Raw genomic sequence first — 21,715 nt, forward strand, 5'->3', positions numbered from 1 at the left:
GTCATTAAGCTATAGGTAATCTCAGACGCCTGGGTCACGGGCCAATATATAGCAGACAAATAGAACCTCTGTTTGGATTATGATATATTTGTCATCACCAGCCGTCGTTTATCATACATTTACCTAAACCGACCTTATAAGACAATGGATATCAGAAGTATTAGATATAAACAAAGGGAATCAATCAATGAGCGGTATTCAACACTAGGTTCAGTTGTCCCTATACTGGTTGCTTCGCAGCTAACAATAGCTGCTTACCCTCTTCCCAACCCCGGTGCTCGGCAATCTCGACTATCGTCATTCCAGAATCGTCCTTAGCATTTAGGTCGACACCGGCCTTATCTATCATGAGCTTGAGCACGGCAGAGTCACCGTTCTCGATGGCCTGGATGTAGGCGTTGTGGCCGCGGTAGATCTTGTTCGGGTCCGCGCCGTAGTTTAGTAATAATTCGACGATCTCCGTGTCTGCTCCGTGAAGTCGTCGTAGGGCCTTTACAATTGGCAAATGTTCGCCAGGTGAGTTGACATCGGCATTGGCCTCCTCCTATATCACAATTATGTTAGTCTCACATCCAGCTTCATTTCGATGGGTTCATCTTCTAGGGAGGATGGTCTTACTAGTAAGAAGTGCACAATTTCCTTGCGGTCTTCACGGATAGCCGTCGTCAACGGCGAGAAGACACCTCCGTTACGGTCTTCCACACTCACACCAGCCTTCAAAAGCAACTTGATGCTTTCCAACTGGTTGGCTACAACAGCCATCTCCATCACACCCTTGAAAGCGCGTGGTTCAGCCAATGCTGGTAACAGACGCTTCAAAATCATAGGTTGGCGCACGGCCATGCAGACCGGCCAGTTCTCTCCTCGGACGTTAGGGTCGGCGCCGCGAGATAGGAGGAAGTCCTGTTCGGCGCCAGTCTTATTAGCAACTCGTCACTGGTATTCTGGTGGGAAAAGAGAGAATCTCTTGTTTTCTAGAAGTCCTTACCACTAAGTCAGCACGGTTCTCACGGATCGCCGTAGTCAAGGGTGTGGCACCGGTTTTGGGGGTCTTGTCGTTGGGCGAAACCTTTCCGGTGTCGAGTAACCAGTAAAGTGCCTCGACGTTCTTGCACTGAACTGCGGTTTCTAGGATACCTTTGGGGGAGTTCAAGTCGGCGCCCGCAGCTACCAATGGTGCTAGGTATTGCGTTCGGTAATGCGTCACGCACTTAAACGCAGGATATTCAGCGCTGGGTGTGTTGGGGTCTATTCGAAAGCGATCTCGTTAGCCTCGAATATCTTGAAGTCGCATAAAATGACAATACAATTAGGGGCTAGGGACTTACCTGCACCATTAGCGAGAAGTAGCTCGAAGATGTCGGCACGGTTATCTCGAATGGATGAGCAGAGTGGTGTATAGATGCCATCCTTCTTAGCATTGGGATCAACACCTGCTTTGAGTAACACTCGGACGGATTCTTTGTTATTGATGGAAGTTGCCAATTCCATAATTCCAGGGGCTTTCTTAGGATCAGCACCACGAGCAAGCAATACTTCGAGGATGCGAGGTGCTCCAGCCGCCGGCCACAACCTGTGTGCTACACGTTAGTTACCGTTATACAAAGAGGAATTGAGTTCGTGTGACTCAGCCATAAAAGCTTTGGCTCACGAAAAACTTTCGAGTTTCAAATGGAACTTACTACAAACAAGTTAGTGATCAGACTGAAGGGAGATTGGGAAATCGATCGGGTAAATTTAGACGTACCATATGTTTTGGTCCTGGGAGGTTGGGATTGGCGCCGTGATCCAAAAGGCTAGTAACAACATCCAGACGGTTGGAGTTAATAGCCTCGAAAAGGGGCGTGTGTCCTTCCCTGTTCTTGACGTTGGCATCTGAACCATACTCAAGAAGCATGTCAATTATCCTCCTAGTTCGCTTCTTAATGATAGCTGCTAATAATGCAGTATCTCCATTAGCCAAGATGTGGTTGACGTCGCCTCCATAGGTGAGAAGAATGCGGGCAAGATCAAACTTGTCTTCGAGAACTGACATGGCGAACGGTGACTCGGATTCCGGTCCGGCTGTCGAGTTCGCATCCGCACCATACTTCATCAACATGATTACGGCTTCTCGGAACGATTCTTCTACGGATAGGTATAAGGGGGTTACGTTCCGGGTGTCCGGGGCGTTAGGGTCGGCTCCGAAGAGTAATAAGATACGAACAGCCTCGGAGTCGTGGCGTAGAATAGCGTGGTTTAGGATATGGGCGTCGGGGCCATTATTAGGGGAGACACCTCGGTCAAGAAGCTGTTCTAACAACTTGTGATTGCTCGTATCCACGGCAGAGATTAATGATTCTCTCAGCGCGGGAGTATCCGCCCCGGAAGTATTTCGCGGACTCCATCGGGGCATAGTAAGAGGATCGGCCTTCAGACGGATAACCTTATACGGGTCGAACGAGTCCATCTCTTCTACAAGGGTGTCCACCTCCGTAATGTGACCCGAACCCGAAGCAACTGTACTTTGTACAAGAGATCGATCCAGGGTCTCAGCCGTCGACATCACGCGTTCCCGCGCACCACGGGAGGAAGATCCGCTGCCGATCGTATAGTTAGATAGTGAAGGCTCGCGCTGTATTTCGGGAAGAAGCTGAACTCCCGGATTTTGAATGGTTTCTTCGCGCCTTCCAAGAGAAGAGTGATCCCTAAGCGAGGGATGTTCCCTAGTAGAGGAATGATCCGTTATCGAGCCTTTGCTGTGAGTTATAGGCTGTGGCGGTAACGGCCAAACAGCCGGGACCTCGTCTGCTTGGTGACTGACGCCACTATTCGGACTGTTGAGAGACTTCAGTTTCGTGATACCCGCTACAGTCTTTCCTCTATCCATTCGGTCTAGCGCAGCAGCTAAACCCGTGTAGCCAATGCCAACCGACTCATCGATCTTGGCATCTCCGAGAGACCATTGAAAGACGAGGGAGCTCATCCTTAGAGCCTCTCGGGTCTTCGCCAAGTTGTCTCTCATCTTCTCGACGTCGTTATCGGCGAACATCTTGCGCCATCCCTTCTGAATCTTTCCCATCGTGCCCTTCTTTTCATATTCCAGAAGGCGGGTCAACATGTGATCCAGCACCTGGAAATCCGTGTTGGTGGCCCTAAACTTCTTCTCAAGCTCCGTAATCATCTCCGCCGGAAATCTCTGATTGCTCCTTGAGAACTCGGTCAAACCGGCCTCGAGCGACCACATTATTCGGCACGTCTCTAGAAAGTCGTGCGCTAACTCGTCGAATTGGTGCCCATGCTTCTCGACGGTACCCACATACTCGAGCATGTGAATGGATATCTTGTTGCCAAGGACCGTTGCCTTATGGCATTGGGCAACTACCGATTCGATAGAGGGGGCCATGATGACTGACCACTCAAAAGTCGAATCGCTATCTTATTCGGGTGGTCTTAAGACCTGCAATGGTTTACGTCGCGTGTTCCTACAGCCCTACCTAGCAGTAGGAGGAAGTGTTGGGTTGGGGAAGAACGAAATCTTGAAACAGAACTCTGGGACCGTCGTCGGAAAACAGCTGGGCATGATATATTTATGTGATGTGATCGACCGCGCCAGTGATCTAATTCTCAGCTCGTGTGGATCTTCGGTTAGGCACAGAATGGAGCATGGAAATGGAGCACTTTGTATGCAAGCGCTATGATGGAAATCTAGCGTACCAAACAACCTCATCTCAGCCCGATGGTAGCTCATCGACAGTTTGCTATTCGCGAACTCCTCGTCTTCGACCAGTCAATGCGGCTGACTAGTTCGTCTTCGATACAGGTTTGCTCCCTAGACCTCAAGGATAAGGCCTGCATGACTTCAGTTCATCCACCGATCGGATCAAGGGAATCTACCAGGTTTACTGGTGCCGTAGTCTCCGATGCTTGCATAGACTTGTCTACCCCTGATACCCTACGTGCTTAGGCCACTCCACCCACCCAAGCAAGCTGAAGATGCTCAGTCACTACCGAGATCTAATCGACGACTACGTATCCTACCTACATACATGCATACGGTACATCCTACGCCGTTGTAGCCCGAGCGAAGATATCAAGACGAGCTTAGTAATTTACTCGAGAGAGGTACCTGCGCGATACTCCATTGAATAGTACCCGCTGGGGTCCCACGTGGCGATTTTCAACGCGGGCCTACCTAGGTAAGCAAGATACGATGCACTATAGCAACCGTCCATACTATGCGTAGATCGAAGCTAGGGTTAAAACTATTGTGATATAGCATACGGAGACCCCGCGACTATTGAAGGCTGTTTTGAGGCCCCGAATGGTGAACCGGAGAGCTTACATACCTAATACCTACCTAATACCAAATCAAAATCTACCTAGGTAAACACCAATGTTCTGCCCACTGAAAACCCAACTTACCCAAGGCCTCAGCCAACAGAGATACATGTTTATGTCTGGGGTTGGCCGTACTACGCTACTTAGTCGGTTTCAGCTAAGAGTAGTGATTACCTGACGTAGTATATACGATAGTAAATCATAATCAACAACGAGATAGAGGGTAGAAAAAAAGGACATAACCCTAGACTTTCTGCTTAGGTCAAATTCCAGGAGACGGGAGCCGAGACTCCAGCCTAACCATTTTCCTATCGCGCTAAGCATGCACCGGCTTAAGACCCGAGCCCGGACCTGATGGCACCGGTGTCTTGGCATATATTGAAAGGCTAGAATTTTCGGTAATTATTTACTGCTTATGGAAGCGTTAGTCCAGATTTTACATAGTAAATAGCTTCTCTAAGAGTCTAAGGACGGATCCACCCCGTCTCGTTTTCAATTCCCCCCCATTCTAATATCTAGAGTCAAAGCGCTACACTGCAGGTTGCCCACTTGCGTATTTTCTTTGGAAGAACTTAGCCAACAATGGTCTAACGTGATAGCAAAGAGACTGTTAGTCCTCTTCAATCGCTCTAAGCGGTTTGTTAGTCGTCCGTATGAGGGTCTTGCCGAGGCTCAGTTTGTTACATCGTGAACGTACGTACCCGATACAAACACAGGATAGTATCTGAAGATTTTTTACGCGAGCCTCTTTCTTGATCTACGGAAAATAGATTGGAAAAATAGATTGGACCGTTCCCTCGGATTTCTTTAGTCTGTGCAAGGTCGGATTTGGGATTTGGGATTCGGGGATGGAGGGGTTGACGAGGACATTCGATTTGATCATGTTACGTACTGGGAGGTATGGTCAGTATTTTCATCTTGTTTTCTTTTATTCCAACGTACGAAGATATCATAATTAGATGAATACGAAGAGCTGTATATAAACATATATATTTATATTATAGATCAACATATACCATTGCCTACCTGGTACTTATATAGGCACTTGTATAATGAAGATTCGCGTCTTCGGCTTCGTACGAGACAGCTTCAGTTATCATTCTACTATCTTCTACTCTGGGTACCTGCTTGGTATGCATCTCAAGTAGTACGATACTAGGTACATACTTAGTATTCTTGGTAGCCGGGTCGGGTAGGCTAACGAGAATCTATGGTGTTCCATGTTTGTCTTTTTCAACTTTTCCTAATATGTGCGATTCTGCTGACGAATATCCTAGACTTTAGCTACACTTTTTTTATATAGCCCCGGTCACTTATGCCCCACCTATCAGCTGCTGGCTAATCTCGAACGAGTCTCGAACGGGAGATCGACTTACATCATTCTGCTTCTCTTGCATCTAGGCATGTTTCGCTACATATGCAGGTGCATGTCTCTGCTCTGTCCCTGATAATACTGAACGATCGAACCATGTTGCGTATGTTGCGTTTATCATACTGCCCTACACAGATACTAGATAATTATCAGGTTAGGGTCATAACTAATGGGCCATTCTATCGTGTTTGTCTAGAGACGGGCACTTAAATACGCTGTGCTGCGTAGCACACGAGCTTAAGTGTGATCGTTGGATTTGACGAAGCAGATTGGATCGTTTGAAATGATTTCCAATAATGGGTTCTTTATGGATGGGTCAAAGAGTGGATATGGGGTTTATTCCATGGTTTATAATGCTGGTAAGGGGTAGATCACTCGCATTGGAGATTCGAATCTCTTATCAGCCCCCTGACATGTTGTCGTTGACTTGAAGACTTCGTCATGTTTCAACTTTCATAAATGATATTCCGGGATTTTCAAGATCAGGCGATCAATATTGTTGATAATAGTTGATCAATCATTCTCAACCCTTGAATATTTTGAGTCTAAGCTTCTTGATGAAATAAACTCACGATCTTTCTTAGTAAGTTTTAACGAGACCTCTGGTGTATACCATCTAGGACTTACTCGCTGAAGCAATCGGATCAATTCGATGCTCAGCATCATGCATACAATAATTACCTAAATAACATCATTTAGGTATGTATTCGGGGCCATTTACCTATCAAGAGCCTACCTACATGCGCTGTCTTGACGCCTAAGGTTATAAGTCCTGGTTGAAGGATTCTCCCCCAATTCTTCAGTCAATCACTCTTTACTCCGAAGAAACTCTCCACCCTATAAGTAATATCCGACCGTGATAATCCTATATCCGGTGCAAATATATCAAAATAGCGACAGGGGTTCGGACCAATTCCTCACTGCGCTAACCTAATAATCTTCACGATGCATGATACCAAATTAGCATCCAATGCTGCCTAATTGTAACCGTGGGGGAGCCCCTCTCGAGAGAAGAAAACAAAGAAATTCAATGCGAAGTTCAATAGAGAATATGTAAATGAGAAGAACCAGATCGACATGACAAATCTTAGTATTATTGAAGACGGGAGAAGGTGGATAGCCTCCGCAAAGAGGTCGGACCGTCTGGAAGTCGGAGAATGCTGCCCTCGACAACCGTACATCGAGATTCAAATCCCCAAGCTAGCGAGTTCAGTTACCAGGGTGACGATATCTACTGTGTCGCACGATCAAGGTCTAATTTAACCAAAACATTCTCCATAACGATTGGTGGTTGATCAACTGACTCCGAGGACCAGGTTGGAGCGACGAGAAAGACAGATACGGAGGCACGTATGAGAGGTCGAATACGTACTTTGACATTGTCGTCATCACGCCATCATGCCATGATCGAGTTAGATCTTTCATCTTCCAGATGAACGCACATGCGGTTTTAGAGCCACGTCGACATGAAAATATCTGGAATGTGGAATCTGATGATAAAACTCGGTGCGCATGGTTGCAATCTACCCGGGGAGGTGACACCATACAGATTTTTCCGGTAGCAAGGCTTCAATTATGGACCAATTACGTTTATGAAATCGAAGCCAAGGTAGAAGGCGTCTTTCACGACCAAGGAAAGGATCTATCGAGTGAAATCGCACATCTGCAGATTTCGCCTAGGGCGGATAGACTCGGCATCTACAAACCCCTAGAGGAGGCTCATCGACAGACTCGTGTTCTTTCGCTATATCCGGGGAATTTCGAAGACCCTCTAATCTGTAGTATCATGACCGTCTCATTAGATGATCCTGGTCATGACGCATATGAAGCTCTATCGTATTGTTGGGGTGATCTTCGTACGGAAGAGACGATTCAAGTACGGGAACCATTGGAAAATTCGGAAGGCCTTGCACACGATATGGCCATTACTTCGAACCTGTATGAAGCTTTGAAGCATCTGAGACCCGAGAGCGGACCACCACGTAACTTGTGGGCTGATGCGGTCTGTATCGACCAAACTAACTTCAAAGAACGATCTCATCAGGTCGCGTCGATGCCTTCCATCTATACAGAAGCTACCCGTGTCGTCGTATGGCTGGGATCTAATGTTAATTCACCAATAAGAAAGAAGTCTCTTTCAACTTTACGAAGAATAGAAAAGCGTTTTGAAGACGAATACGATGTGTCGAAAACATACACGTCTGAAGAAAGAGAACAATTTGAGTCGAAGATAATCAATGCCGAGATTCAGAACTTGATTAATTACACGATAGATTGGAATTCGTGTGAGTTCGACTGGTTCAGACGAACGTGGGTTCTTCAAGAGATTTCAAATGCGAGAAGTGCGGTTTTCCGGTGCGGATTCGATGAGGTAGCTTAGCCAGTGGTCTACTCGATTATACGTCTTCTGCAAGTTGAAAAGTTAGGCTCAGCTCTTGTGAAAGGTAGTAATCAACCAACTGGTGTTCTAAGATCCGCAATCGTACCGTCGATATGGTTCAGTATCGTGCAGCTTGGAGAGACAAGTCAAGGACCCCACCTCATGGCCTCGGAAGGGATCCTCGAGATTCTTATCAAAGCCCATAGTTTGAAAGCCACCGACCTTCGAGACAAACTGTTTGCGCTCCTTCAATTTAGTAAGGAGTCAAAGGATGTAACGCTTTCCCCTCGCGTTAGAGTAGACTACTCCAAAACTCCTCTTCAAGTCTTTACAGACTTTGTTCGTTGGTGGATCTGCACGCACCGATCGCTCAGGATCCTATCGGCTATCCATACACTTAAGGGTCGGAGTTGGCAACAGCTATACTACGGAGAACCACCAGAGCTGAAAACACTCGAGTATCCTTCATGGTGTTTCTGGCCCGTGGGAGATGATAGGATGGCCAGCTTTATTCTGGGACTGTCTCGGGATGCCCCATATCAAGCCAGCGGATCAACTATACCAGACGTCGAACTTGTAAACTCGCCAGATATCTCGAAAACCCCACACATACTACAACTTAGCGGCCATCGTTTATGTACGGTCACCAAGATCGAACCTTTTCCAATTTGGGCTTTCCCTGACCAGCCTAACGAACTTAGGGATGCATTCATGAAGGTATTCGATCCTGCTAGTTCCGGAAGATTTTTGTTGCCTGGTACAGATGGTCAAGATGCCCAGAAACTCAAGGAAGCAATCCAGAACTTCCTAGCCAGGCACTATACGTATCATTCCCGCGGCTTCAAAGGGTCTATTCCATATGTCCCATGCCTAAGCCCCTGTTTCTTCGTAACCGACGAGCTCGGCGAACAGTGTTACGGATTGTGTCCGCATAACGCGCGGCCCGGAGATATTGTCGTGCTTTTATATGGTGGTCCCGTTCTCTATATACTGAGAGAGGTCAATCCGGGTCCTGGGGACGAGAAAGTAGCTGGAGAAACAACTATAGATGGGAAAAGATATCACTTTGTGGGGGAATGTTTCCTTTCAGGACATATGAATGGGCAAGCTTTGACGAAAGTACAGGAAAAAGGACTCGGAAAGGAAATCTTCGACTTAGTATAGGTGGATTATACGGCTTCGCGAACTTGATGATTAATGATAATGAGAATGGAGATAATCTCCCATGGGTGTGAAATACTTAAAACTGTCAAGTAGAAAAAACGGGTTCCAGTAAACGCACTATATCTTTATCGCTAAATCCCCTATAAGCGCAAGAGACTTTGCGCTATTCAGCGCCTCAATCGTAAATGGGGTTAGTGGCCAACTATAGTGAGCCTTTCAGTGCCACTATCTCAGCGACGTCTTAAACAACAGCTTGAATCAAAGTGTTATCATTATACCTACAATGTAGTAAATAAAATGAAACCTTGCTTGAAATATGTAATTTCAAAAGAGAATTGAATGACATAGATTCTATCAATATCGAATATTAGTAGATGTTGTTGAGCCATTGCTGAGCTGTTGTTGAATAGTGAGCCCTGAACAGCAGTGAATTGCAGGGAATTTAGTGGTAATTACAGTACTTAAGCTCGCCCTAAGTTTCAAGGTTGAATTGATTTGGAGGTGCTAGATATGAGCTATCCCTCAAAGTGCTCATTCAGGAAACCCCGCAAACTCAGATGGGGGTTCTAGACTGAACATATCGTTCAGGGGATAGCTCTTGTGGGTTAAATATCGTGATAAAGAACACGCATCGGTCGTTTGCAAGCCCTTCTAAACGGTCTGTATCTATTTTCTCTTTCACCTGAGTTTTTCAGGCAAGAAAATCTTCGTAAATAGAATTAGAAAAGTAGGAAGGTAATATTTTGGGCAGACTAAAGTCACATGATGACTACGGACAAGTCCGATGACATTTGGCGCCGGTGCGGAGCTTTGCGAAGATAGACTTCCTGTTCCTGACTTAATACCTAGGTAGATATTACATCTTAACTATATCGAATCATATCCCTCTTCTATAGAGTTTTGAGTTTTGATAAGGGGGATCCGGGATTGGTCAACATGGCAGAAACGTATTTGATGTGGGTTGCAGGCGAAGAGAAGCCGGGCGAAGAGGAGTTGTGAGTCTTGAGATCCGACCCAACAGAATAGATGCGCGAAACTGACAATTCATCAGGATACCGATCGAAGATCCCGCAACCGGGGAGATCTTCGCGCAGTGAGTCCTCCTAGACTCCGCCCAGTCAATACATCAATGCATACCTTCACGCTCAGATAAATATAATCTAACAAACCCCCTCCTCACCAGCTGCCACGCAGCCTCCCCCTCCGACGTCTCACACACAATCGCCCTGGCGCAAAAAACCTTCAAATCAGGCATCTGGTCCAAATCCCCCCGCCACCACCGCGCAGACGTCTTAGACCAATGCGCCACCCTCCTCACTGCCGCTCTCCCCTCCCTCATCGCTCTCGAGGTCCGGCAGACGGGTCGCGCGACCCGTGAGATGACCGCGCAGGTGCCGTCGCTCGTGCGCTGGTTCAAGTACTACGCCGCGCTCCTCCGCGTCGAGGAACAGCCCGTGCTGCCCACGACGGGGAAACTGCATAATTTCCTCCAACGCGTGCCTTTGGGGGTCGTGGTACAGATTACCCCGTTTAACCATCCGCTTCTCATCGCGGTGAAGAAACTGGCTCCGGCGCTGGCGGCAGGGAATAGTGTTATTGTGAAGCCGAGCGAGTTGACGCCGTTGTCGACGTTAATGTTAGGACGGATTTTGAAGGAGGCGGGGGTTCCGGATGGTGTGTTTAGTGTTTTGCCTGGGTATGGCGGGGTTACGGGGAAGGCGCTTGTGAGCGATCCCGTGGTGAGGAAGGTAGATGTCACGGGGGGTACGGTGGCGGGACGGGCGATTGGCGGGATTGTGGGGGCGAATTTGGCGAGGTATACGGCGGAGTTGGGGGGGAAGGCGCCACTGGTTGTGTTTGAGTCGGCGGATGTGCAGTTGGCTGTCAACGGGATTGCTTTTGGAAGTTTTATCGCGAGTGGGCAGACTTGCATTGCAAGTACGAGGATCATTGTTGATGAGAAGATATTGCCGCGGTTGTTGGATGCGTTGAGGACGAAGACGGAATTCATCACTCAACGCATGGGTGCTCCGTGTAACCCGGAATCCTCGATGGGGCCGTTGATCTCAGCGAAACAACTTGGCAATGTTGAGGCGTTGGTTGACGAGGCTGTTCTTAGTGGTAAGGCGAGAACGGTAGTAGGAGGAAGCAGGATGAGAGGCGTGAGTTCACTTGATGGGACAGACTTCTCCAAAGGGTACTTCTATCCACCAACGATCCTTGTGTCAAGTGAGGCAGACAGCATTCTCTCAACACGTATTTGGCGCGAGGAGGCGTTCGGGCCTGTTATCGTGGTTGTCCCTTTCAAGACGGAAGAAGAGGCCCTAAGGTTGGCTAACGATAGCGAATTCGGACTCGGAGCCGGCCTCTGGACCCAAGATCTCGCACAGGCTTTCCGCGTGTCTGAACAGATCGATGCTGGAATAACGTGGGTTAACACGCATCATCGAAATGACCCAAGTAGCCCATGGGGAGGTGCGAAGTCGTCGAGCGGTGTCGGAAGTGAAAATGGGATTGATGCGTATAATGCGTATACGACAACTAAGAGTACCATTATCAACTATGCCTCAACCGACGAGTCTCTTGTTACGGATGACTGGTTCAAGGTCGGGGCCGGTTCTGTGAGATATGGCTGATTGTTGTATCGTACCTCGGTATATAATTGAGGTCTTATGTGGTGTGGCAAATAAAATTAATCATTCATCAGGGGAGGTCCCCCTGGACCCCTGGACCATTGCCGGGCTGCATACTCGAATTCTATAAGCTTTTCAACATTGTAAATCATCAGTAATACGGATCCCATTTACCTCATCTTAGACTGACCTCCAATCAAATTAAATCCATGTTCATTTGATTCCACGAGGACCTGATTGGTGGCGTTTTCGCTGTCACCTTATTTTATTCCATTGCTGAATCCCCTGTAAGAATAGGGAGCTAAGGGCCCTAGCGCTACCTCCAGGGATATTCAGCACGACACTTTACAAGGACTTTAGCGTATGCTTTCAGTGGAAGGCCTCGACCAATTAAATTATAGAATCCCCTATTCTTTTCAACAACTGTTCATCAATAATTATAATCGTATTTACAGTGTAATTAATGTAATTAGACCTGAATTGGACTGAAGCGCTTTCTATAGTGAATTGAAAGATATAACATTTACTCATTGAAATGAAGATATACACTTCGTAGCCGTTGTCGAGCCATTGTCGGCAAAAGTACCTAGACTGAACAGCGCTAAATCACCTACTCTTACAGGGCATCGAGCGTTAAAAATACAGCTGATGTAGCCCTATATACAGTATTAATCTAGGTACTATTTTCCAAGGCTCACCTTTTTTTTTTAAATCGTGAACGCCGCTTCAACAACCTACATCAGTATCCCAATCTATACTACCAGCAAATCCCATAGACCAAAACTCACTAGCAGCTAAAAGTCTTTCGTCTCTCGAGCTAGGGGGGTCGTCCCAAGAAACAGTCCCTGTGCCGGCCATCTCCTGAAAAAGGCCGATAGCTTCGCTCAAGGTTTCCTTGCCCTTCGCATCCATAGCCTGCTCAGATGAAGTGCCTTCCATCGCCGCCTCTATCCCGGCGAGGTTTACGTTAACCCAGACGATATCTTTGACATTGGTGTGGCCGGCGTGGATGCGTTTCTTCGTTAACTTCACCGCTTCCCGAAGCAATGTGATTAGCTCGATGCTGCGAATTCTGTTGCCGCTTTGCGTTTGGTTGAACGGCACTACGGTCATCCACGGGGAAGTATCGTTTGCTTGATGTAGCATCGCCGCTAGGTCTGCTGCGATGATCGTGAAGGCTTTCCAAGGTATCGATCTGAAGGGACCGCCGCCGCAGATCAGAAGACGGACGAAATCGCTACTGTGTTCTTCGAAAGGGAGGATTTCATGCATGGTTGCTATGAGAGGGTCTTGGAGAGAGGATGTGAGCGGGAGAAAGAAGGATGCGAATCTCAGAGCTGTGTCCATACAAAGAGTCCGAGAGCGGTAAAATTTGGCCGGGTCTTTCATAGCACGGGGCATGTAGGACACATGGAGGGCAAATATGTAGCGGGTAAGTACGAATTCGCAATATTGTTGTTGGAACTTGGTAGGTGGTGGATTTAGTGAGTGTAAGTGTCTTGCTAAGGAGCGATACTCGCTCATGAGTTCGGAAGTAAGTCTCGTCGTCTCCTCGGGAGAATGATTCACCCTTACAGAATTAATATACTTGGCGATGGAGAGTCTTATGGCCTGGGTACGACCTAATGCAATCTGGATTGATGTATCGGTATACTCTGTTGGATCACGTGGCGCAATCTTCTCGCCGCTGTCAAGATCCAATTCATCATCGTTCAAGTTTGAAGGCAAAATACAGTCGAAATCGTCGGACGATAACATGGGAGGGCCCCCCGCATCAATGCAAGAGTCCAAGGAGAGCTCCATAATCGTTGCCCATAGACGTCGTCGCATCTCGATTTCTGGAATAGGCATGCTCAGCAGCTTCGTCGGGTCCCGATGAAGCCCGACGGACATAGCGGCCCTTATCAAGGCACCGGAGCTGGCCCAGACCTGATGTTCTGGTAGATGCTGGGAAGTTTGCCGAGCCAGTTGTAATAAACACATCGTTTGAACGTCGAAGACGGTTGCCCGAAGCTTCCCTGACGCTATCAGCCAATGTTCTGCTTCTCTCACCCACTGCTGCGCCTGTGGACGTAACGAGAAAACGTCGTCATGGAAGCAAGCGCCGATGGCGAGACAAAGCTGCAGCTGGACCACATGTGCCGAACTTGCCAGACCCGAGTTTTCCCATAAAGCATCATATGCGCGCTTGGATGTAGGGACATGGATGATCCGGTAGACGGATTCCGATGTACGTAAATATGCATCCAATAACTTGTCCGCGACGTTCTTCGCCGGTAAGCTCCCGCCATACTGCCCTTGCGTCCACGGGATAACCCGTCCGGCTTTGATCGATCTACAGAGCAGCTTGCATGTCATTATATCCTGCCAAATTCTCCCTTGGCTTTTGACCTGCTGATCAAGCCAATCCAAAGCATGGGGTGACTATTCAACGCGTTAGTAGGCAAGGGAGGGCCATGTCTCGAAACTGGGGTACTAGATTTGTAATACCAGCGTGGAGCAGAACAGCCAATGCGTCGGGGAGACATAGCGCTTCTTCACTATCAAACCGCTTATTGGATACGTGTCCATATACGGGGATATGTTAGAAGCTGTACGCAGACCGGAAATATTTGGCTGGCTGTTCATCGGGGTATTGTCGCTGTTGACATGAGATGTTCTTTGCGCCTCTCGCATGAGAGAGCTGCTGGGAGCAGAGGTTGCTTCTGCCGAGTCGATGTTACTTCCCGGAGGTACCGTGAGGGCAAGGGAGCCTAGCGACGATGACTGCCACAAGTCGCGCTGCGATAACTCATCGTGTCCGAACCCGACCCCGCGTTCGTCAGTGATGCTGAGGGTAGCACTATTCGGGGATTTAGCTGTAACCTCTTCCCTTCGAAGTTCATTGCGAATAGGAGGAAGCGGTGTAGCGTCGACAGCACCATCTTGATTCCTCGGATAGGTGCACGTCTTGCTTCTTGATCGCATACAATTGCTACAAGGGTGTTGGTGGTCACATCGAAGCTTTTTTCTTCGACACGGCAAACACGCAAGAGCTCTTCGGGGTCGCGGATTTAGTCGGGGTGATTGAATAGATAAATTCATTATACCCGACGGCCTAAGAAATACCCTAAGTAGGCAGGCAACTATGGATGTACGTAGGATTTACCTAAGCACGATGGATACCCAGGTAGCCTATAGTGTATACGATGTTAGTTGAAGGCTACAAAGCAAGAAATGGTGGCTTACCAACAGACTTCTCTCGATTGCTCATGGGACGGATTGGAATTGAGTTTAAACCAAATATGGGACGGGATAGAATTCTTGATCAATCATCGATCGGTCACTAGAGCCCCTGTCTGTATCCACCACCACACCATCCACCCCAGCTGCCCAGCCGCCCAGGCATGCGTCCGACTCCGACCCCGTCCCCGACTCCGTGCATATATTAAAGGGGTCACATCACTGGACGTTGTTCCGCACAGCCACGGCCTTACCATGTTGATGAAATATTAGGTAGTACAACTGCCACGCGTATGAATTCTGGTAATTACAGGTATTCCAATAACCCTGGCCCATTTATTACTCGATTCGTGTATCCGGGTATGTATGTATCTTTCCGGTTTTACGACATCTGCAGCATCTCACAACGGGAATACACTGCGCCTGCAATGATCTCATATTGGATGGTCTGTGTGATGCAACCGAGACGCAGTGCGGAGGGATTTTAGACCCGGCCCCAATACTCGTCGGTGATCAACGGCCACCACGGCACCCGAACGCTAACGCGCGGACTACGAGGAAAAGTATGGGTGAAACAAGCCCCATGGTATGCGAGTAGGTGCCTAGCAAGTACGTGGGTATAGATGTAGAGGTATATATGTATAGAGGTATAGAGGTATCTGGGTGTATATACAGGTATATATAGTCTGCTGGAGTGTACGTGTAAAGACTAGACCTCATTCCCCTTAGCACTGCAGTTCATATAAAGCAAGACGATTTTGATGCGAACTGTGTATTCGAAAGCATTGGATACAACCATATAACTGTGTTACTCGGATTCGATACAACCAGAAATTACAATATGGCGACTGTCCCGATTCCTGAACCACCAAGACTTCCATTTATTGGAAATATCGCCGACATCGACGCCGAAAACTCCATTCGATCTTTCAAAGCCCTAACACAGAAGTACGGCGAGATTTATAGAATAAGTCTCCCGGGTACCAGCTTAGTATTTGTCAACACACGTGAATTGGTCGATCAGGCTTGCGACGAGAAAAAATTCAAGAAAGTTCCGAACAATGTCTTGCAGGAGCTTAAGGCAGGCCTGGGTGATGGACTATTCACGGCAAAGCTCGAGGCGCCAAACTGGGGAATCGCTCATCGTATCCTGATGCCGGCTTTTGGTCCGATAGGAATTCGCAACATGTTCGACGAGATGAAGGATATCGGTTCGCAACTGGCTCTCAAGTGGGCAAGGCAGGGACCCCATAAGAGGATACACGCCACTCAAGATTTCACGCGGCTAACGCTCGATACGATTGCCCTCTGTTCCATGGGATTCCGATTCAACAGCTTCTACTCTGACAAGATGCACCCCTTCGTTGACTCCATGACCGAATTTCTCTTGGAGAGCGGACGAAGAACCCAAAGGCTACCCTTGCCAGCGTTCCTTTATCAAGCGAAGGATAAGGAATTTAAGGCTTATATCGACGTCATGAGAGAGACGGCCGATGAGGTTCTGAAGGAACGTATCGCGGACGTTGATAGCACCCGAAATGATCTCCTCACCGCCATGTTGAAGGGACGTGACCCGGTAACGGGGGAGAAGATGAGTGACCAGTCCATTATCGACAACCTCATCACGTTCTTAGTCGCGGGGCATGAGACTACCTCCGGAACCCTATCATACGCCATGGTGAGTTACTGATTCTTAGTGTTCCTCTTACCTACCATCATGTTGCCTACTAACGCTTCGACCTATCACAGTATCGGCTCATAGCGAACCCAGACGAATATCGAAAGGTACAACGCGAGGTTGACGAAGTAGTAGGCAAGGGGCCTATCACAGCACAACATATGTCAAAACTCCCCTATATCTCTGCAGTACGTAAATCTCTAGGCCATGAGATCCGCATTGTGAATGAGGAACTAACTAATATAGGTTCTTCGAGAAACGCTCCGTCTGGACTCGCCTATTGCTCTGTTTGGTGTCTGCGCTCTTGAGGATACGTTGCTGTCCGGGAAATACCCTGTGCGCAAAGGTGAATTCGTCCAATGCTTCCTTACCGAGTCACATCTTGATCCGGCGGTTTTCGAAGACCCCTTGGTTTTCAAACCGGAGAGGATGCTTGATGAGAATTTCAATAAGCTGCCGAAGAACTCGTGGAAACCGTTCGGTAATGGAGCTAGGGCGGTAAGTAATACTCGATCTTTTAGTATAAAATTACACGGAACGGGATTTTATCTGATCGAAATCGATAGTGTATCGGTCGACCATTCGCATGGCAAGAGGCCGTGCTCGTCATGGCCATCCTCTTTCAGAATTTCAACTTCGCTTTCGCCGACTCGGACTACGAGCTTGCCCACAAGCAGACGTTGACTATCAAACCCGATAACTTCTTTATCCGGGCCATATTGCGTGATGGTCAAGACGCCGTTGAGCTCGAACATCGACTTGCCGGAACGGAGGCACCTTCGAGGATCAAACAGAAAGCATCTTCGGGTGATATCACTCCTAGTAACGGCACTGGCGGTAAGCGTGTGACTGTTTTATACGGCTCTAATAGCGGAACTTGCGAAAATATGGCGCAGCGCCTAGCCATGGATGCCGTATCACACGGCTACGAAGTGAAAACTCTGGATTGCATGGACGCCGCCGTCGAGAGGCTTCCCAAGAACGAACCCATCGTTATCATTACGGCGAGCTATGAAGGGCAGCCTCCAGATAACGCGGCTCATTTCGTTTCTTGGATCAACAGTATAGAAGACAAGCTAGCGCTCCAGGGTTCATCGTATGCCGTTTTCGGATGCGGTCATCACGATTGGGCGCAGACGTTCCACCGAGTTCCAAAATTAGTTGATCAGAGACTCGAGGAGCTAGGTGCGACGAGAATCGCGGATATCGGCTTCGCGGACGCTGCTGGAGAGGATATGTTTGTGTCTTTTGAGACTTGGGAAGACAGCGTGAGTGAAATCTGCTATCCGACACAGCTATCCCGCATCATTTCTAATATCCTGACCTCTGTTTAGGTACTATGGCCAGCTTTAGACGAATTGCGAGCCAAAGAAGGAGGCGAAACGCTACAGGAAACGAAGATCGCCCCCCTGAAAGTTCAGGTATCGAATATGCGCTCGTCCATGCAGAAGAACGAGGTGGAAGAAGGTAAAGTCATAGCGACGCGAATTCTTACTGCGGACGGAGAACCCGTGAAGAAGCATGTCGATATCCGGCTTCCTGCCGGCCTAAGTTACAGGCCTGGGGATTATCTCACGGTCCTACCCGTAAACCCCAAGAACACGGTGCAACGAGCAATGCGTCGATTCGGATTGTCGGTATGTAACCTCTTTTCTCAGCCCCCTTAAAACTTACCATGACTAACCTCACAATTCAGTGGGATTCAACCATAAAAATCGAAGGCGCCGGCACTCGACTACCCACCAACGAGTTAGTTCCTGCACACAGCATCCTAAGCGGCTTCGTCGAGCTCGCGCAACCAGCAACTCGACGAACCGTTCTCGTATTAGCAGACGAGGCCACCAACGAAACAGAACGCGCTACATTGAAGATCCTAGGCTCCGACAATTACGACGCTGAGATCATCGCAAAGCGAGTCTCGATCCTCGACTTACTGGAGACATACCCCTCCATCGATATCTCGTTAGGAAGTTTCCTAACAATGCTGCCTCAGATGCGCGTTCGTCAATAGTAAGTCCTCCCCCTCCTCTCTCTCCTTGTACCACTCATCAAGACCTACCATACTAACCCGCCCTCATTAGCTCCATATCATCATCCCCTCTAGACGACCCAACCGTCGCCTCAATCACCTTCTCCCTAATCTCAAGCCGCGCCAACTCCGGCCGCGGGGAATACCTCGGCGTAGCAAGCTCCTACCTCTCCAGCCTCGAACCAGAGGACCGTCTGCGCGTCTCCGTGCGTTCCTCACACATGGCTTTCCACCTACCCTCCACGCCTGAGAAGACACCGCTAATCCTCGTCGCGGCCGGGACTGGTATCGCGCCGTTCAGGGGATTCGTGCAGGAGCGCGCGGCGATGGTTCAATCGGGGCGGAAAGTAGCACCCACGATTCTATATCACGGATGCCGTGAGCGTGGTAAGGACGATTTATACGCGGCGGAGCTGGTGAAGTGGGAGGAGATGGGGGCGGTGACTGTGCGGCGCGCGTATAGTCGGAAGCCTAAGGAGGCGGCGGGGTTGGGGTATGTGCAGGACTTGCTGTGGGCGGATCGGGAGAACTTTATGAAGATGTGGAGGGCTGGGGCGGTGTTGTATGTGTGTGGTTCGAGGAGGGTGAGTAAGGGCGTCGAGAAGATTGTGAAGGGGATGAGGCAGGAGGATGCGAGGGTTAGGGGGGAGAAGCTCGGAGATGAGGAGGTGCAGAAGTGGTGGGATGAGGGGAGGAACGTTAGGTATGCTACTGATGTTTTTGATTAGGGGAATGGAGATGGGGAGATAGGGAAATTTGGATTGGGATTGGGATATGGGTATAAAGAATGGTAGTTTGTTAGGTTTGGTATAGGGGCTTGAGATTCTCTGCTCTATTCAATATGTATTTCAAGTGTTAGCAAATGGGAAACTTGAGAATGTTAACTGGAAATTAGACTATTCTTTGCATATGTACCTGCGTCTTAGGCGAATGCATGTTGGTGAGCGAAGAGGATTCTGCGTAAGAAAATAATACCTTTATTTTGACGACAGCTTACTTCCTCCCTTCGATACTCTGGTCATTAACGTGAGGCGATATCGTGATTAGATTTATTTGCCTAAGTGATCAGTCATCTACAAACCAACATCGATTGGATTCTATAAAAAGACTGACCGAATGTTGGTTCAGATATGCGAGCACATAATTAAATGAACCAGATATCCGGGTTTGCGAAAAGGATAGAATGCTAGGGACATCAATCGGTGACTGCGAAACGCCCTATTCAAGGATTTACTGACCGATGAGAACAGACTTCGCCCGTAAATAATATGTTCGAAAGTTGTTCATTTAGGAAGGTGTTTCTAGTAGTAAGTATCCACTTATGGCGGCGTTGATATACGACAAATGCGACGAGGGATCCGACCCTGACTTGCTTGTTTAACAAAAGTGTCGTGAGGTCATTGGACAGAACGCGAAGTCTCGCGGGATCGCTAGCATGGGAATCCATACAATGCCGTCCGCCACATCGCATGGGCATGATCATGGGTATATATCAACCAACGTACCTACCTAGTAGGTAGGTAGTAGGTACGTATATGTAAGACATCTGAATCCTACATCTCTTCAATGGTTAGAATAAGTAGAAGCAAATTCTCACTTAACTTTTGTCGTCACATCCACTAAACCACTAAAGTTCTGCGACAATGTTATCCATAACCATGAATGCGATTCCGAGATGGGTCGTCTTGTCCGGCTTGACTACCTCCTTCTACCTCTCCCTAATATCGCCAGCTTCCGCAGCAATCATTCAAAGTCGAGATCCGGCAGTTTCTGCCAATGATTGGGACCCCGTACTTAATGGGGATTCGGGAGCAGGATGTGCTGACCTTGCGGTGATCTTTGCTCGAGGAACTTTCGATGATGGGTAAGATTGGGTACCTAGGAGCAAGCCACAGCGGAGTCTTGTTGGGCTGACGAAAATGATCTAGAAATATTGGCCCTTGGGTTGGTAGTTTATTCCACGATGCGCTAGTCAGCCACTCATCGGGGATCAAGATCGCGATGCAAGGCGTCAGTGCAAGCGATTACCCGGCCGATCTAGCCGGCTATGTCAAAGAAGGCGGATCGAATAGTTGTGCGAAAAGTCTAGGGTCAGCTGTACAGAAATACAATTCCCACTGCCCAAACTCTAAGGTTGCCATCTGGGGATGGAGGTAAGTTCGACTTCATCATCTATTTAATTGCATCATCGCGGGAACGTCGTTAACGTGTTCGGTAATAGTCAAGGCGCGTTGTGTGCCCATAAATCGCTAAGCGAGCTTGGAAACGCGGCGGACAGTGTTATCGCACTGGGAGTCTTCGGCGACCCTGTTGGCATTTGGCAAGATACTGTCAACTATCCCGCGATACCCTCAAACACCAAACTTCTATCGTACTGCGAACAGACCACACCCGATCCTCTATGCACCAGCGTTACAGAAGACTTTCCAAGCAATCCTATCGAGTTCATCAACAGGCTCGTAGCCATATGGAAACAGGTAGACTCGACGCATATGAATGATAGTCAGAAGGCTGCGCTCACGAGCCTAATCACGGAGCTTCCGAAACAAGCCAAAAGCCAAATCTCTCAGCTTGGAAAAGATATTGTGTCGGGTCATCTAAGGCGCTGGATGCTGACACCAGAACACTTTTGGTACGGCAACGACGGGACGGTCAAGACGGCTGTTGGCGATCTGATCAGCGTATACCAGAGTAAGAAGTAGGATTATAAATGGGTTGTATGGGATAGTTAATTGAAGGGTTAATGAAATCATTTGTTTATTCAATCACGATAGCGATAGCGTACTGGCATTATCGTCCTGACGTCATACCTCGGAGTACATACTCGGTACCCTCTCTAGTGATTACTATTTTTAGACATAGAAAGCTTTTATCTTATCTATATCGATAAGAGGACAGGTATGTAGCCCTAAGAAGT

The 21,715-nt window shown here is 48.2% G+C and overlaps 6 protein-coding genes across 6 annotated transcripts; 4 read left to right on the plus strand and 2 right to left on the minus strand.

Annotated features, from left to right (window-relative positions):
- Positions 1-14: 14 nt before the first annotated feature.
- On the minus strand, positions 15-3,499 carry GGS22DRAFT_173747 (ankyrin repeat-containing domain protein). The gene is made up of 5 exons (XM_047962981.1): positions 1,749-3,499; positions 1,329-1,573; positions 989-1,248; positions 619-903; positions 15-544 (listed from the first exon to the last, which is right to left on the minus strand). The coding sequence occupies exons 1-5, from the start codon at positions 3,383-3,385 to the stop codon at positions 221-223; spliced, it is 2,751 nt and encodes a 916-aa protein (XP_047814743.1). The 5' UTR covers positions 3,386-3,499; the 3' UTR covers positions 15-220.
- A 3,259-nt stretch (positions 3,500-6,758) lies between these two features.
- Positions 6,759-9,236, plus strand: GGS22DRAFT_197229 (heterokaryon incompatibility protein-domain-containing protein; the record flags this gene model as incomplete). The annotated part of the gene is made up of 3 exons (XM_047965954.1): positions 6,759-6,944; positions 7,009-8,063; positions 8,115-9,236. The coding sequence occupies exons 1-3, from the start codon at positions 6,770-6,772 to the stop codon at positions 9,234-9,236; spliced, it is 2,352 nt and encodes a 783-aa protein (XP_047814744.1). The 5' UTR covers positions 6,759-6,769.
- Positions 9,237-10,172: 936 nt separating this feature from the next.
- GGS22DRAFT_182000 (aldehyde dehydrogenase) lies at positions 10,173-11,872 on the plus strand (the record flags this gene model as incomplete). The annotated part of the gene is made up of 3 exons (XM_047963919.1): positions 10,173-10,231; positions 10,288-10,329; positions 10,420-11,872. 3 exons carry the CDS (start codon positions 10,173-10,175, stop codon positions 11,870-11,872), a joined length of 1,554 nt encoding a protein of 517 aa, XP_047814745.1.
- Positions 11,873-12,595: 723 nt separating this feature from the next.
- Positions 12,596-14,836, minus strand: GGS22DRAFT_192749 (uncharacterized protein; the record flags this gene model as incomplete). Its single annotated transcript, XM_047965305.1, has 2 exons — positions 12,596-14,293; positions 14,360-14,836. 2 exons carry the CDS (start codon positions 14,834-14,836, stop codon positions 12,596-12,598), a joined length of 2,175 nt encoding a protein of 724 aa, XP_047814746.1.
- Positions 14,837-15,932: 1,096 nt separating this feature from the next.
- On the plus strand, positions 15,933-19,526 carry GGS22DRAFT_182002 (bifunctional P-450:NADPH-P450 reductase; the record flags this gene model as incomplete). Its single annotated transcript, XM_047963920.1, has 7 exons — positions 15,933-16,769; positions 16,841-16,957; positions 17,016-17,267; positions 17,336-18,037; positions 18,104-18,406; positions 18,466-18,779; positions 18,851-19,526. The coding sequence occupies 7 exons, from the start codon at positions 15,933-15,935 to the stop codon at positions 19,524-19,526; spliced, it is 3,201 nt and encodes a 1,066-aa protein (XP_047814747.1).
- A 930-nt stretch (positions 19,527-20,456) lies between these two features.
- GGS22DRAFT_192751 (carbohydrate esterase family 5 protein) lies at positions 20,457-21,500 on the plus strand (the record flags this gene model as incomplete). Its single annotated transcript, XM_047965306.1, has 3 exons — positions 20,457-20,662; positions 20,727-20,951; positions 21,020-21,500. 3 exons carry the CDS (start codon positions 20,457-20,459, stop codon positions 21,498-21,500), a joined length of 912 nt encoding a protein of 303 aa, XP_047814748.1.
- Between the last annotated feature and the right edge of the window lie 215 nt (positions 21,501-21,715).

Source organism: Annulohypoxylon maeteangense (genome assembly GCF_022496945.1).
Source record: "Annulohypoxylon maeteangense strain CBS 123835 unplaced genomic scaffold GGS22scaffold_22, whole genome shotgun sequence".
In the NCBI taxonomy this organism is placed as follows: Eukaryota; Fungi; Ascomycota; class Sordariomycetes; order Xylariales; family Hypoxylaceae; genus Annulohypoxylon; species Annulohypoxylon maeteangense.

Bases quoted from the DNA above. Each gene is read 5' to 3' on its own strand.
- GGS22DRAFT_173747 (XM_047962981.1), bottom strand. From the start codon at position 3,385: ATGGCCCCCTCTATCGAATCGGTAGTTGCCCAATGCCATAAGGCAACG. The intron at 1,574-1,748 runs GGTACGTCTAAA...TGTAGCACACAG, and splicing joins CTCCCAGGACCAAAACATAT to GTTGTGGCCGGCGGCTGGAG. The intron at 545-618 runs GTAAGACCATCC...ATTGTGATATAG, and splicing joins AAATTGTGCACTTCTTACTA to GAGGAGGCCAATGCCGATGT.